The sequence below is a fragment of the Lycorma delicatula genome, chromosome 6, assembly GCF_047948215.1.
Source record: "Lycorma delicatula isolate Av1 chromosome 6, ASM4794821v1, whole genome shotgun sequence".
In the NCBI taxonomy this organism is placed as follows: Eukaryota; Metazoa; Arthropoda; class Insecta; order Hemiptera; family Fulgoridae; genus Lycorma; species Lycorma delicatula.
The window spans coordinates 22306130-22320545 of NC_134460.1; the positions used below are offsets into that span (position 1 = coordinate 22306130).

The 14416-nt window shown below is 30.3% G+C and overlaps 1 protein-coding gene across 1 annotated transcript in view; it reads right to left on the reverse strand.

The window, feature by feature from the left end:
• Positions 1–14416, reverse strand: part of LOC142326585 (uncharacterized) — a 354985-nt gene that overhangs the window by 205573 nt on the left and 134996 nt on the right. The window contains exon 4 of the mRNA XM_075369170.1: positions 13291–13488. Within this exon, the coding sequence (XP_075225285.1) occupies positions 13291–13488 (198 nt within the window). The remainder of the gene's footprint in view (positions 1–13290; positions 13489–14416) is intronic.

Genomic DNA, 14416 nt, shown 5'->3' on the forward strand with positions numbered 1-14416 from the left:
GAAGATCTGTCTACAAATCTCGTTTGAAAAAACGGAGTAGTTCATTTACTCTCCTTATAAAAACGTAACAAATGAAACCAAAATTTCAGAAAACAGAATTCTAAAAAGAATCAATAAATTTAAGTTTTTAGGAGAAATCATTATTACTCCATTAGGTAATGAAGCAATTAAATACATACAAAATAAACTGGAAGAAACTCTTTAAAAGATACGTATCATATATACCAAAAAATAGTTTATCGAATAATTAGAAAATCAGATATTATGTAATAGTAATTCTACTTCAAGCCTTATATGGATCTGAATGTTTACAAATTTTCTTTAGTAAAGAAATATCTAGATTAGAAAACAAAATCCTAAGGAAAATAAAACGCCCAACGATAATAAAAGATCAGCAATACAGACGTAAAAGAACAATGGAAATTTATGAAAATCTAGAAAAAACAGAAAAAAATCATAAATAAATGGTTAAATTTTTTTTTTTTTCTACAGAGTGGAAGATAATAGAGTGATTAAACAAATATTCAAATATTTTGATAAAATAAAAAAAAAACCTAAATGGTTTACAGAAATTTAAAAAATCTCAGAAGTTTAGAAATCACAAAAGATAAAATAGACGGTAGAGATGAATTTAGAAAGATTATTCATAAATGAAGATTTCCAGAATAGGAAAAACAATTTTAAACCTGACAGAAAATGGATGGAAGAAAAGAAAAACAACACAAAATAGAATGAAAATATTTTGGGAAAAGAAGAAATAAAAAATTATGCGAATGTAATCCTTAGATGGTTTGAAAGTAAAAAAGAAACTCTTGCGCAGTTCTGTACAAGAGAAATTTTTCGTTTTGGATGCCCTCACTATCTCGCAGTCAGAAACGTACTGATTTTCAGAGTTCAACGCACTATATATGTTCTATTAACCCTAAATACAAGCATTAAGTTTCAACTCAATCACTACTGTAACTCACTGCATAAGCGCGTATGAAAGATACATCGATACCAATTCAACATGACCTCAGTGTTGAACTTAAATTGAGTGTAACTGAAGAATGACTCAACCAGTCTTCATAAAACTTTCGCATGTACATCTTTTTATATACACTACTACAGAATAAGTAAATTTCAGTGAAATTTATTTAGTAGTTTTGACGATTCTCGAGCCACAAATTTTATACACAGGCCTCTACGTATAAAATTATATATTATATTGTACAATAAAAAACAAAACTACTTAAAGTGATGAAAAATTTCTTCAAAAGAGTAATTTAAAATATAAAATACAATTTAGTATTTAAAAATAAAGAGGGTGGAAATACTTATAAAAAAGAAAAATTATTTACAGAATTAAGATAATTTTATAGAAAAAAGCTCTTTGTAAGAAAAAAAGATGAAATCTATCCTCGTTTCTATTAAAATTATATACAAAAGAAGAAATAAAGGAATTGTTGGAAAACTTTGTAAGCGTGATAATTCGCGGAAAGAAAATATTTTTTTTTTTATTTTTTAAAAATGAAAAACGATAATGTTCTTTTTTGTTGAAATTAAATATTAATTACAAATAATACTGAATATTATGCGCTTTTTACTAAGAAAGATATTAAATTTTAACACAATATTATCACATTACCCGCCAGGTTAGTCTAGTTATAAAACTCATCATCGCAAAATCAGCTTGATTTTCGAGTTCTAAGGTTCGAGTCCCTGTAAAGGCAGATGGTTTTATATGGATTTGAATGCTAAACTGTGGATACTGGTGTTCTTTGGTGGTTGGGTTTCAATTAATCACACGTCTCAGGAGTGGTCGACCTGAGTTTGTTTTGGACTACATGTTAATCGGTACATTTGCATTGCACTTCATATCCAGCAACGTCAGGCATGGCAAAGCGGTAGCATTAATTGCATTTGTCTTTACACACCCATCCAGACCCGGCAATAGCTGGAAAAATGGTTGGAGAAAACAAAAAAAAAAACATATGAAATATATCACATTAAAACTATAATCATTCAAATAAAAAAAAAAGATATAACTTACATATGAAAATAATAGAGTGTAATTTATCAGTCGTTTAATGATGTTATTATTTAAAAGATAAAATAAAAACAATAAATTTAAATTTTAAATAAATTAAAAAAAAAACATACAAATACTTTTAAAGAACAAAATATCTTGGTATGAAAATATATATATATATATATATATATATATATTGTATGTATTGGTACAGAGTGTATCACGAATTTCTCCCGCAACTAACCTAACCTATTCTACTTCTGAAAAAATGGAAAAAATCATATAAAAATATGTCCTAAAATGTTTGCGAGTTACGGCTAGTGAAAGATTTTGCTTGGATTTCAGCTACCCCGGTGAAATGAGATCGTACTGAAATTTTTAGGAAGTTAATTAAGAAACAGAATTAGAAATTTCTTATGGTTTTTGACCTGAAAAATCAAATAAAATAGAACCCAGGATCGTATCTGCAGCAATTTTTGAGAAATCTGGGGTTAAACCAATAAGTTGGAAACCCTATTTTTGGGTTTCACGTACAATAATTTTTTTAAATGGGAAATAAATACATAAAACCTTTAAAAAGCATTTAAAAGCAGTTTAGGTAGTGAAACTGTTGAAAGGAGTAATGTGAATAGCCGGGCATAGAAATTTCACGAATGTGAAGCTGGTAAAGCGACAATTGAGGACACACCTCGTAGCAGACAATCCGTTTCTGTGGCTGACGAGAAATATCGATAGGAGGTGGACAATTTGCTTCAAAGTAACTGGCGAATCACCAAGCAACACATCGCTATTTAGTTAGGAATATCTAAAGAACGAGTAGGCCATATTATCGAGCGATTGGGTTACCGTAAAATCTGTGCACGTTGGGTATCGCGTAAAGTTTCTGATGGCTCTCCACAAGCTGAAGTTTGAGCCTATTCCGCATCCGCCATACTTGCCGGATTTGGCTGCGTACGACTTCCACTTCTTTCTTCATCACAAGAGGAATCTCAAAGGTAATCATTACATCACCGACAATGAAGTGAAGGAAACTATGGCCACTTGGATCCTAGAAAGACCGCCATAATTTTTCAGTGACGGAATGCAAAAACTTGGGAAAGTGTATCAGTGTAAATGGGGATTATGTTGAAAAATGAATACTGCATTTTGTAGGTAAGATATCGTACTTTTATTTCACTCAAATATCTCTTTTCATGCCCATGTTACGCATATATATGCAAAATTTATCAGCCGAGCCTCGTAGAATAAATGTAACGTAGAACTCTGCCGCGTATTTTTGTTTATTATATAGAAATATTCGATAATTTTATTGATATTACAATTTTATTGTAAAATTTACTCGAATAATTTTTATCTAATTAAGTCGATCATTTGCATTTTTAAAAATATTTATTTTATTAAAAATCTTGTTAGAATATCAGCTGATTTAGTCGTCTATTTTACTTCCTGATAACTCATTCTGATATATATGTTTGTTATAAGTTATAAAACGTTGGATTATGTATTTTAAATTTCTTTAATTAAAGTATTGATTTTTGCTATTACCTTCTGCTTTTTTTGTCTATCATGACTTTTTGAAATGAAGTAATGGATTAAAAATCCTATAGAATAATTTTTTTTTTTTTTTTAAATTTGAAGTGTTTATATATATGATGTATTTATGTAAGTATTAAGAGTTTTTTTTATGAGATTAAAATTTGAATGTAAAAATGTTATAATTTATAACAATTATTACTGGTAGAATATGTTTAAGTATTAAAATGAAAATAATTTATTGAATTTCTGTTTATATATGTAAAAGTAAACTTAGAGTGTTCTATATTTATATAATATTTTCTAGGGCAAAATACTTTACAGAATGTATATGCTGCAATATTAAAAAAACCTATGTTGCATATTTGAGAAATATTTAAAAAAAAAACTAAAAATTAATTGTTAGGGGAAAATATCGCTGTAACAGTTCTTTTTACGTACAAATTATAATAGTATATAATTCTTTTTTAATAAACTGATCATAAAATTTGTCGATTTATATAAAGTAGATTTAAAAATAAAAACTAAAAATTTTAAAAATACTTTACAAATATCATAATATAACATGCAGCATAAAAATATTTTAGATGCGAGTTTTAGAGTTAAGGGAAGTATATTTTATGGAGGGTTGTTCAAAGAAAGGCAGAGTGAAACGAGCGTACTTTACTTGGAATATGGATTTTTGAGTTGAAAATTTGATCACTAATGAGTAGCTATCTGGATGTCTCAAGACATTCGAGATGACTGCAGAATCTACTTTAGCGTTTTGTTAATAAATTTATTTAAAGAGTAAACTGATATTAATATAAAAGACGAAGAAACAAAATATGTGTTTTATGATGACGTAAATTCTCTAGCTTAGTAACGCTTTAGGGGCTTCATAAAAACGAAAATACTAAATACTATTTCAATGTTTTTTGCCAAATTGGCATGTACGCATTACTGTTCAAAAGATAAAGGCAGTAGACAGATATGTAATTAAAAATTTAATTTTTTAATGTAGTAAAACCAATAGCTCAAAAAACAAATTTCTGTAATATAAATAAAACTATTTTTAACAAAGTGATACTGATATCAAAAAAGGTAAGACACTACATTTCTATTATCAAAATAATTTAGAATTTAATTTTAAAAAACATACATGTTCAATATATGTAATAGACAATAGATATACAATAATAGACAATAAAAAATGTTTTAAGCGTTCCAAATAATAAGCAAAAAATAGAAAAGTTTGTTTCAAAACTCTTACCGGCCTGATTTCATTCATTAAACAACGAATAATCATAAGAATTGTATTATTTTTTAAAATGTGATACATATAAATGAAATCTGGCCGGTAAGAGTTTTGTAACAAACTTTTCTATTTTTTGCTTATTATATGGAACGCTTAAACATTTTTTATTATCTATTATTGTATATCTATTGTCTACTACATATATTTAACATGTATTTTTTTAAACAGAATTCTAAATAAGTAACAGATTTTGATAATAGAAATGTAGTGTCTTACCTTTTTTGATATCAGTATCATTTTATTAAAAACAGTTTTATTATATTACAGAAATTTTTGTTTTTAAGCGGAAGCAGATATCATACGGTGCGGTTTACCATTGTAATTTTTTGGATATCACTGCGTTTTGTTATATTTTTCTTTTTATGAATTTTTACTGATTATCTTATGGATTTATTATTTAAATCTATTACCTTTCTGCAATAACAAATATACATTTTTTGAATTTCTCGGCCAATTTTTTTGTTGATAGTCATATCATTCACTTCATACCATATTTTTCCTTTTTTAATAAAATTAGTATAATGACCTTCACGAATGGAAGATCCGTGATGTTATTACACTTATTACTTTGTAAGTGTAACCCTCAATTTTTATCGAATCCGTGGACACACTTTTTATATAATTATTATTAAATGAACTTTTTTTATTTCTCCATTAATTAGTTCAAATAGTTCTAATTGAAGGAAAAAAATGTTAACAATCGAATTTATTTATATTTTATGTAACAAATTTTTGTTGTCACATTTGTAACATTTTGCTATGGTTCGTGTTTTTACTTCCTTGTACGAAGTAAAGGAAATATTCCTTGTACGAAAATATCCATTTTGACCATCCCTGAATTCATTTTGTCTAGTCTCAGTGTGACGTCTGTACGTACGTGTGCATACGTATGTATCTCGCATAACTCAAAAACGATTAGCCGTAGGATGTTGAAATTTTGGGTTTAGGACTGTTGTAACATCTACTTATGCACCTCCCCTTTTGATTGAAATCGACTCGACCAAAAGTGTTTAAAACAGCCTAAAAGAAAACTGGATTTTTTACCTTTTTCTTAACTGCAGTAATAGGCCCTCATTGAGAGTTATTCAACGATGTATCATAAGTGGTACTTATTTTCATTGGTTCCAGAGTTATAGCCTAACAAAACTTTAATTAATGATATATTTGGATCTTACAGGGCACATCGGTTCGAATCAGACTTCAACTCGCGTTTTTTTCTTTTAATTTTTTTTTCAATTTAAATATATTGATCTCATTATTAATAATTAATAATTATTAACCTCCTACTGTAAAGAAATTTTTACGATAAATAATAATTCAGTAACAACAATAAAAAAAAAAAAATATGAGAAGTTATTAATGAAAAAAATTTTTATGTACTTTTCATTTAAAATAAATGTGTTTAAGTAATTTAATAGGCGTACAAGGAAGTTATGTGGTATCCACATCAGATATTTCGTGTTTTCTTAGCAGCTATAATCTCTTGTAAACTAATACTTCTATTTTTTTTTTTTTTAATGAAGTGATGGGAATTAATAAAATGTTTCATCTTCAGTACTTTCATTTACATAAGAGCATTTGTTATTAAAACAAGCTGTAGTATACTTTCTTTTAAATTTTATTATTTCATGTTCATTATCAAGTTTTTGTATGCTACCTAGTACTATCAAGTACTGTTACCTAACGGTGCGATCCGTAAACCCACCTTTTTGGGGAAAAGTGACATATTCGAGTTCTGCGGTTCATCAAATGGAAGAAAATAAACATTGTCTAACAAAATTCGAGATATTTTTTGAAAGTATTTTTTACTGCAAATCTAATTAAACTGAAATATAATGTTTTCATGCTTACGGAAGTTATACTTCTTTTGGCGCGTTAGGAGAAATTGATCAGAATGTATTTGCAGTAAGTTACAGAAGTTGCACGCGCTGATGTAACACACCATGATTTGCCCAGGTACAAGTGAATCAGTTTGCACGCACATGCGTGTAGTGTCTAAGTTAGTCAATCGTTCAGTGCAATTATAAGTGATTACCACGTGTTGTAAACATAACAGATATTGAGTTGTAATAAATATATTTTTGTATATATATTTACATACAAGGATAACTGAACACGGATATTTTAAACTATGAATATTGTTGTTCATATTCATAAAAATTTATATTGCAGTTTATATTTATTTATTTATTTTTGTGAAAATCGTGTATCAAGATATGAGGTTATATTTATGTAATTATTATTTTTTATGAATAAAATTATATGTTTTAATGACAGAAAATAGCTCACATCAGATAAATTCTTGATTTTGCATATGTAATTCTAAATTTACCAAAAACAAAATTTTCGATGAAATACACTATTGCAAGCTAAAATTACATTATATTTTTCATATCATAAGTCGCTCAAAACTCTCGCGCCTATTCAATCGTCATCCGAAGAATTAATGGAACTAAACTAATCGAAATATATTCAATGAACTTTGTTTTATATGACAACGAATACTTCAATACTTTTTAAACCGTATAAAATAAATATTATTTAATATAATTAAACTTTTATTCACGGTATTTAATGTCGTCTATCGATTGTTTGACTCGGGTCAAATTTGTTTGAATACGTAAAAAAATTATTTTTTATCCACGCCAAAGAAGTATAACTTCTTACGTGTGTACATAAGTACACATGAGCTTTTTTTTAATTTTTTTTCCCCCGTTTTCATTTCACTTTTAGGTTAGGTCATGTTTAGAACTGTAAACGTAGTTCGTTGACTTCGCCGTGCCGTCCAGTTCTGCGAACCCTTACTGGCGAAGTTCTAACGAACTTCTTGGTTTCTCTATTTATATACTACTGTATAAGAGTACATTACCACATTTCTTTTTAATAGAATGGGGTATGTTAATTTATTGATTACCATTAACTGTTTCAGTCTTTACTAGTGTTCCATCATGTGCATTTAAAACATCTGAGATAAAAGAGGTACTAGTCATAGTCACTTTTTCTGAAAGTAATAATTTTACTGTACGCATAATTCTTATGGATAACTAAAGAGTAAGCGTATAGTAGAATTATACGCTTAGATTTGTTCTAAGTCCTCTTTCTTAGAACAAATCTTTCTTTCGAAAGAATTTTTTATTCTTAATAAAAAAATTATGTATCGTTGATATGCGTCGTCACATTTGGCTGTATGAAGAAAGCAATAAGGAAAAACATTACTTTATTTATTATTGGAGCAACCACCGGACACTCGTAAAATACGCCTGTCTCAATTTTCACATTACTCCAATGCCCATCCACTTGGTTAAAACATTATTTAGTAATCATCATCCTAGCGTGTTAGTAAACCTCGTGACTACTTTAGCAGAAAGCTAAAAGAATTAAATGAACAAAACAGTAGTTTTTATAAGCAGGTGTCAATCCCAAACAATGCTTTGTCAGCATATAAGGTAGCACATAGAATCGCAAAATATAAGAAACGCCATACAATCGCAGAACGACTCATTCTACAGGCTGTTGTAGATATGTTGAACATTACAATTGATAAGCCTGCTGAGAAACTATTTTCAAAAGCTCCTTTGTCCAATAACACCATCAGTCTCAGAATGCAGTTAATAGCGAAAGGCTTCAATGATCATTTTTGAAAGATTAAAAGGGAAGGAATTTGGATTGAAACTGAATGATTTAACAGATAATATTTATGTACATTTGATTTGCTATATGACGTTTATAGAAGGCATTAACATCGTAGAAAATCCTCTCATTTATAAAAGTATTACTGTTTGTGCAAAGGCTCAAGAGTTGTTCGAGATCCTTGATATTTTTATATCTGTAAACTGTTTGGAGTGGGCTAACTGCGTTCGTGTCTGTACTGATGATTCTCGTTCTATGTCCAGCTGTTATGGAGAATGCAGATTTTATTTGAATCAAAAACCTGAAGCAATGTGGAACTACAGCGTTTTTTACAGAGCAGTATTCGCATCAAAATATCTGATTCCTACATTGAATTAAGTCTTAGAATATGTGGTGAACGTAGTAAACTTACTAAAACTTGGCTGTTGAAGGAAATTATTAAAAAAAATTTATGTGAAGATCTGTGACCTGAACACATGTTTTTGTTGTACAAAAATACTTGGCGATGGCTTTCTCGTGAAAATGTATTGTCTCCTACGTTTGAACTGAGACTAGAGATTCATATTTTTTCTTAAAAAAAGCACATAAAGTATACCGAACATTCTTTAAATGAGTTTTTGGTAAAACTAGCATATTTATGTGACATGTTTGAAAAGCTGAATTGTCCAATTTCTCCTTGCAGGGAAGCAACACGTACTTTTTAAAGTCGATTGAGAAAATTGTAGCTTTAGGAAAATGAATGAAGATAAGGAATTTTTATCCTCGTAGCAAACATTTTTTACCTCTAATTGTGTTGATTTTCTGGAGGTATGAAAACACTTTTTGAAGAACACTTATCACATGTATTGAGAAATATTTAAAAAATGATAATATCGATAATTTTTCTAGGATTCAAGATTAATTTAATGCCACTGCTCTATCTAAATTTTCTGCTTCAGAAGAAGAGAATCGAAGGGAGTTGTCGTATACTAATAAGTTAAACCTCCTCTATGAATCATGAGATCATGCCGTTGGTGAGGGGGCTTGAGTGCTCAGGGATACAGAGTAGCTGGACCGAAGGTGCAACCATATCGGAGAGGTATCTGTTGAGAGCCGGACTAAGGAATGATTCCTGAAAGAGGGCAGCAGCTCTTTCAGTAGTTGTTAGGGGCGTGAGTCACAATGACTTAAACGGCCATATCAACATCACTCAGTCCTCTGAGTACTGCGCAGCTGAAAGCAATGGAAAACTACAGCTGCTTTTTTTCCAAGAAAATTTGGCTCTCTGCATTTTCATATAGCAATGATGGAGGCGCCTTCCTTGGTAAAATATTCCGGAGGTAAACTAGTCCCCCGTTCGGATCTCCGGGTGGGGACTACTAAGGAAGGGGTCACCAGAAAACTAAAAAATAACATTCTACGAGTCGGAGCGTGGAATGTTAGAAGCTTAAAAAAGGTTGATATGCTAGAAAATTTAAAAAGGGAAATGGATAGGGTAAATGTGGATATAGTAGGAATTAGTGAGGTTCGGTGGGAAGAGGAAGGCGACTTTTGGTCAGGTGATTTTAGAGTAATAACTCAGCTTCAAATAATGGGCAGGCAGGAGTAGGTTTCATAATGAACAAGAAGATAGGGAAGAGAGTAGAGTATTTCAAAACGCATAGCGATAGAATCATTGTAATAAGGATAAAATCAAAACCTAAACCGACAACGATTGTTAACGTCTATATGCCTACAAGCGCCCATGATGATGATGAGGTAGAGTGTGTATACGAAGAGATTGTTGAAGCAATTAAACACGTAAAAGGAGATGAAAATTTAATAATAGTTGGAGATTGGAATGCAAGCATTGGAAAAGGCAAGGAAGGAAATATAGTGGGTGAATACGGGCTAGGCAAAAGGAATGAAAGAGGGGACCGACTTATAGAGTTTTGCATGAAGTATAATTTAGTAATTGCCAACACCCAATTTAAAAATCATAATAGAAGAATATACACTTGGAAAAAGCCAGGCGATACTGCAAGGTATCAGATAGATTATATCATGGTTAAGCAAAGATTTAGAAATCAACTCGTTGACTGCAAAACTTACCCTGGAGCAGACATTGATAGCGACTATAATTTGGTGATAATGAAATGTAGATTGGGGTTTAAAAACCTGAAGAAAAGGTGTCAGATGAATCGGTGGAATTTAGAGAAGCTTGAGGAAGAGGGGGTAAAGAAGATTTTTGAGGAGGACATCGCAAGAGGTCTGAGTAAAAAAGATAAGGTAGAAAATGTAGAAGAAGAATGGGAGAATGTTAAAAAGGAAATTCTTAAATCAGCAGAAGCAAACTTAGGCGGAATAAAGAGAACTGGTAGAAAACCTTGGGTTTCAGACGATATATTGCAGGTGATGGATGAACGTAGAAAATATAACAATGCTAGTGATGAAGAAAGTAAAAGGAACTATCGGCAATTAAGAAATGCTATAAACAGGAAGTGCAAACTGGCGAAAGAAGAGTGGATTAAAGAAAAGTGTTCAGAAGTGGAAAGAGAAATGAACATTGATAAAATAGACGGAGCATACAGGAAAGTTAAGGAAAATTTTGGGGTACATAAATTAAAATCTAATAATGTGTTAAACAAAGATGGTACACCAATATATAATACGAAAGGTAAAGTCGATAGATGGGTGGAATATATTGAAGAGTTATACGGAGGAAATGAATTAGAAAATGGTGTTATAGAGGAAGAAGAGGAAGTTGAGGAGGATGAAATGGGAGAAACAATACTGAGATCTGAATTTAAGAGAGCATTAAAAGATTTAAATGGCAGAAAGGCTCCTGAATAGACGGAATACCTGTAGAATTACTGCGCAGTGCAGGTGAGGAAGCGATTGATAGATTATACAAACTGGTGTGTAATATTTATGAAAAAGGGGAATTTCCGTCAGACTTCAAAAAACGTGTTATAGACATGATACCAAAGAAAGCAGGGGCAGATAAATGTGAAGAATACAGAACAATTAGTTTAACTGGTCATGCATCAAAAATCTTAACTAGAATTCTATACAGAAGAATTGAGAGGAGAGTGGAAGAAGTGTTAGGAGAAGACCAATTTGGTTTCAGGAAAAGTATAAGGACAAGGGAAGCAATTTTAGGCCTCAGATTAATAGTAGAAGGAAGATTAAAGAAAAACAAACCGACATACTTGGCGTTTATAGACCTAGAAAAGGCATTCGATAACGTAGACTGAAATAAAATGCTCAGCATTTTAAAAAAATTAGGGTTCAAATACAGAGATAGAAGAACAATTGCTAACATGTACAGGAACCAAACAGCAACAGTAACAATTGAAGAACATAAGAAAGAAGCCGTAATAAGAAAGGGAGTCCGACAAGGATGTTCCCTATCGCCGTTACTTTTTAATCTTTACATGGAACTAGCAGTTAATGATGTTAAAGAACAATTTAGATTCGGAGTAACAGTACAAGGTGAAAAGATAAAGATGCTACGATTTGCTGATGATATAGTAATTCTAGCCGAGAGTAAAAAGGATTTAGAAGAAACAATGAACGGCATAGATGAAGTCCTACGCAAGAACTATCGCATGAAAATAAACAAGAACAAAACAAAAGTAATGAAATGTAGTAGAAATAACAAAGATGGACCATTGAATGTGAAAATAGGAGGAGAAAAGATTATGGAGGTAGAAGAATTTTGTTATTTGGGAAGTAGAATTACTAAAGATGGACGAAGCAGGAGCGATACAAAATGCCGAATATCACAAGCTAAACGAGCCTTCAGTAAGAAATATAATTTGTTTACATCAAAAATTAATTTAAAGTCAGGAAAAGATTTTTGAAAGTGTATGTTTGGAGTGTCGCTTTATATGGTAGTGAAACTTGGACAATCGGAGTATCTGAGAAGAAAAGATTAGAAGCTTTTGAAATGTGGTGCTATAGGAGAATGTTAAAAATCAGATGTGTGGATAAAGTGACAAACGAAGAGGTATTACGGCAAATAGATGAAGAAAGAAGCATTTGGAAAAATATAGTTAAAAGAAGAGACAGACTTATAGGCCACATACTAAGGCATACTGGAATAGTCGCTTTAATATTGGAAGGACAGGTAGAAGGAAAAAATTGTGTAGGCAGGCCACGTTTGGAATATGTAAAACAAATTGTTAGGGATGTAGGATGTAGAGGGTATACTGAAATGAAACGGCTAGCACTAGATAGGGAATCTTGGAGAGCTGCATCAAACCAGTCAAATGACTGAAGACAAAAATTAAAAACAAAATTTAGCAGCATGGAGTTAAATGAATTTCGGGTATCAGTAAAATATTAACATTCATTCGTAAGTTATAAATCTCAGAGAATTATAATTCCATTACAAGGAAGCTGATGTGATAAAATCTAAGTATTCCGGGTCCAGTATCATCCATTATCTGGCTCAGTTAATTTCTTGATTTAAAATAATATGCGGCGATCAACTGGCTCATACATGCACTAATTATTGTAATTAATTTAATTTCTTCAATTGCTTTTTTGTGATTTAAAATGTATTTTTACCTAATCCTTGCAAAATATTAATAGCTATTTCGCAAATTATACTTATTAAAATTAAAAAATCTTCATTAAGTTAATGAAATGGATAAAGTTATTAGGGACAAAATATCAAATATTGTAAAATAAATTATTCTCAACGACAGAGTTAAAAAAAATATTTATAAATGTATGATAACGATATAGAATTAAAATTATTCAGGCGAAAAAATAACAATCCATAGTCGTAATACGACTTAATCATAATAATTACTTAATCTAAATACAATTAAAAGGTAAAACAAATACAAACCTGGTTGTATTAATTTTTCACATACAAAATAATTTGGTGTTGTACAATCTCTGTCATTCCACATGAAAGATGATGTTAAAGGCGCTTGAGGCGTCGTACCGGGCAAATGGTACATTCTTCTTAATTCGACACAATCTTGTTCACTCAGACCATCGTCATTCGGCTGTCTATTCATTCTACCATACCCAGGAAACCAATCTGTAACAAATAAATTAAAATTATTAATATTTTTAATAGTATATATTTTATAAATAAATGAATGTAATAATTTGGATCAGAATAATTTCCAGTTTAAATACGATGAATTGAAAATTTAGCGCTGTCACTAACATTTTCAATTATTCTATACGTGTAATAATAGAAGCTGCAAATTCAATATCATTTTATTTTACGAATAACAAAGTAAAATTAATTACACAGAAGGTAATATTGCAAGTCCCAGAGTAAACGTTCATGATTCCTTTGAGAACGGATAAAATATGTGACAGAATAGTTCTAAAAACAAGAATAATAAATTTTAATTAAATGTTACTGAAAATTTAATTCCGCTAAACAACTTTTAAAGCAGTATAAATTTTATGAAACTTATTTCTTTACGGTTGTAAAGATTACATAAAGGTTCTTGTGTGTCGTGAATGTATCACCTAAGTTCGTAAATAAAATAAATAAATACCTTATTCCATTTACTTACATAAACATTTATAATCTTTGCTTTATTTACTTCACCTAATTTTTAAAAATAGAACTAAACGGATCCTATAGGTGCAAAATTATAATAGGGAAATATTCAGCTACATTTTTAATATTTCTATTGGAGTTTTACAGTTCCGTTGCCGAGTTGAACTTTTATAAATAATGCTGACTGCAGAAAGAGCACACTAATCTGTTTTTTACACTATTTGTACCAGTCTTTCTTATGGATGTGGCTACATGTAATTACCTGAGATACAAGAGACACCAATCAGGATTGTTTTCTTTGAGAGTAATGATGTTCACTATACAACAATACCAATGGTAAACAGAAAGTCTGGTATGTGATGCTTGTTATTCTTAAAGATGGGTATATCAGTTTTAGGACTAATTTTTTATTCATGTCAGGTTGCATTATGGTTATGTCACTTACATA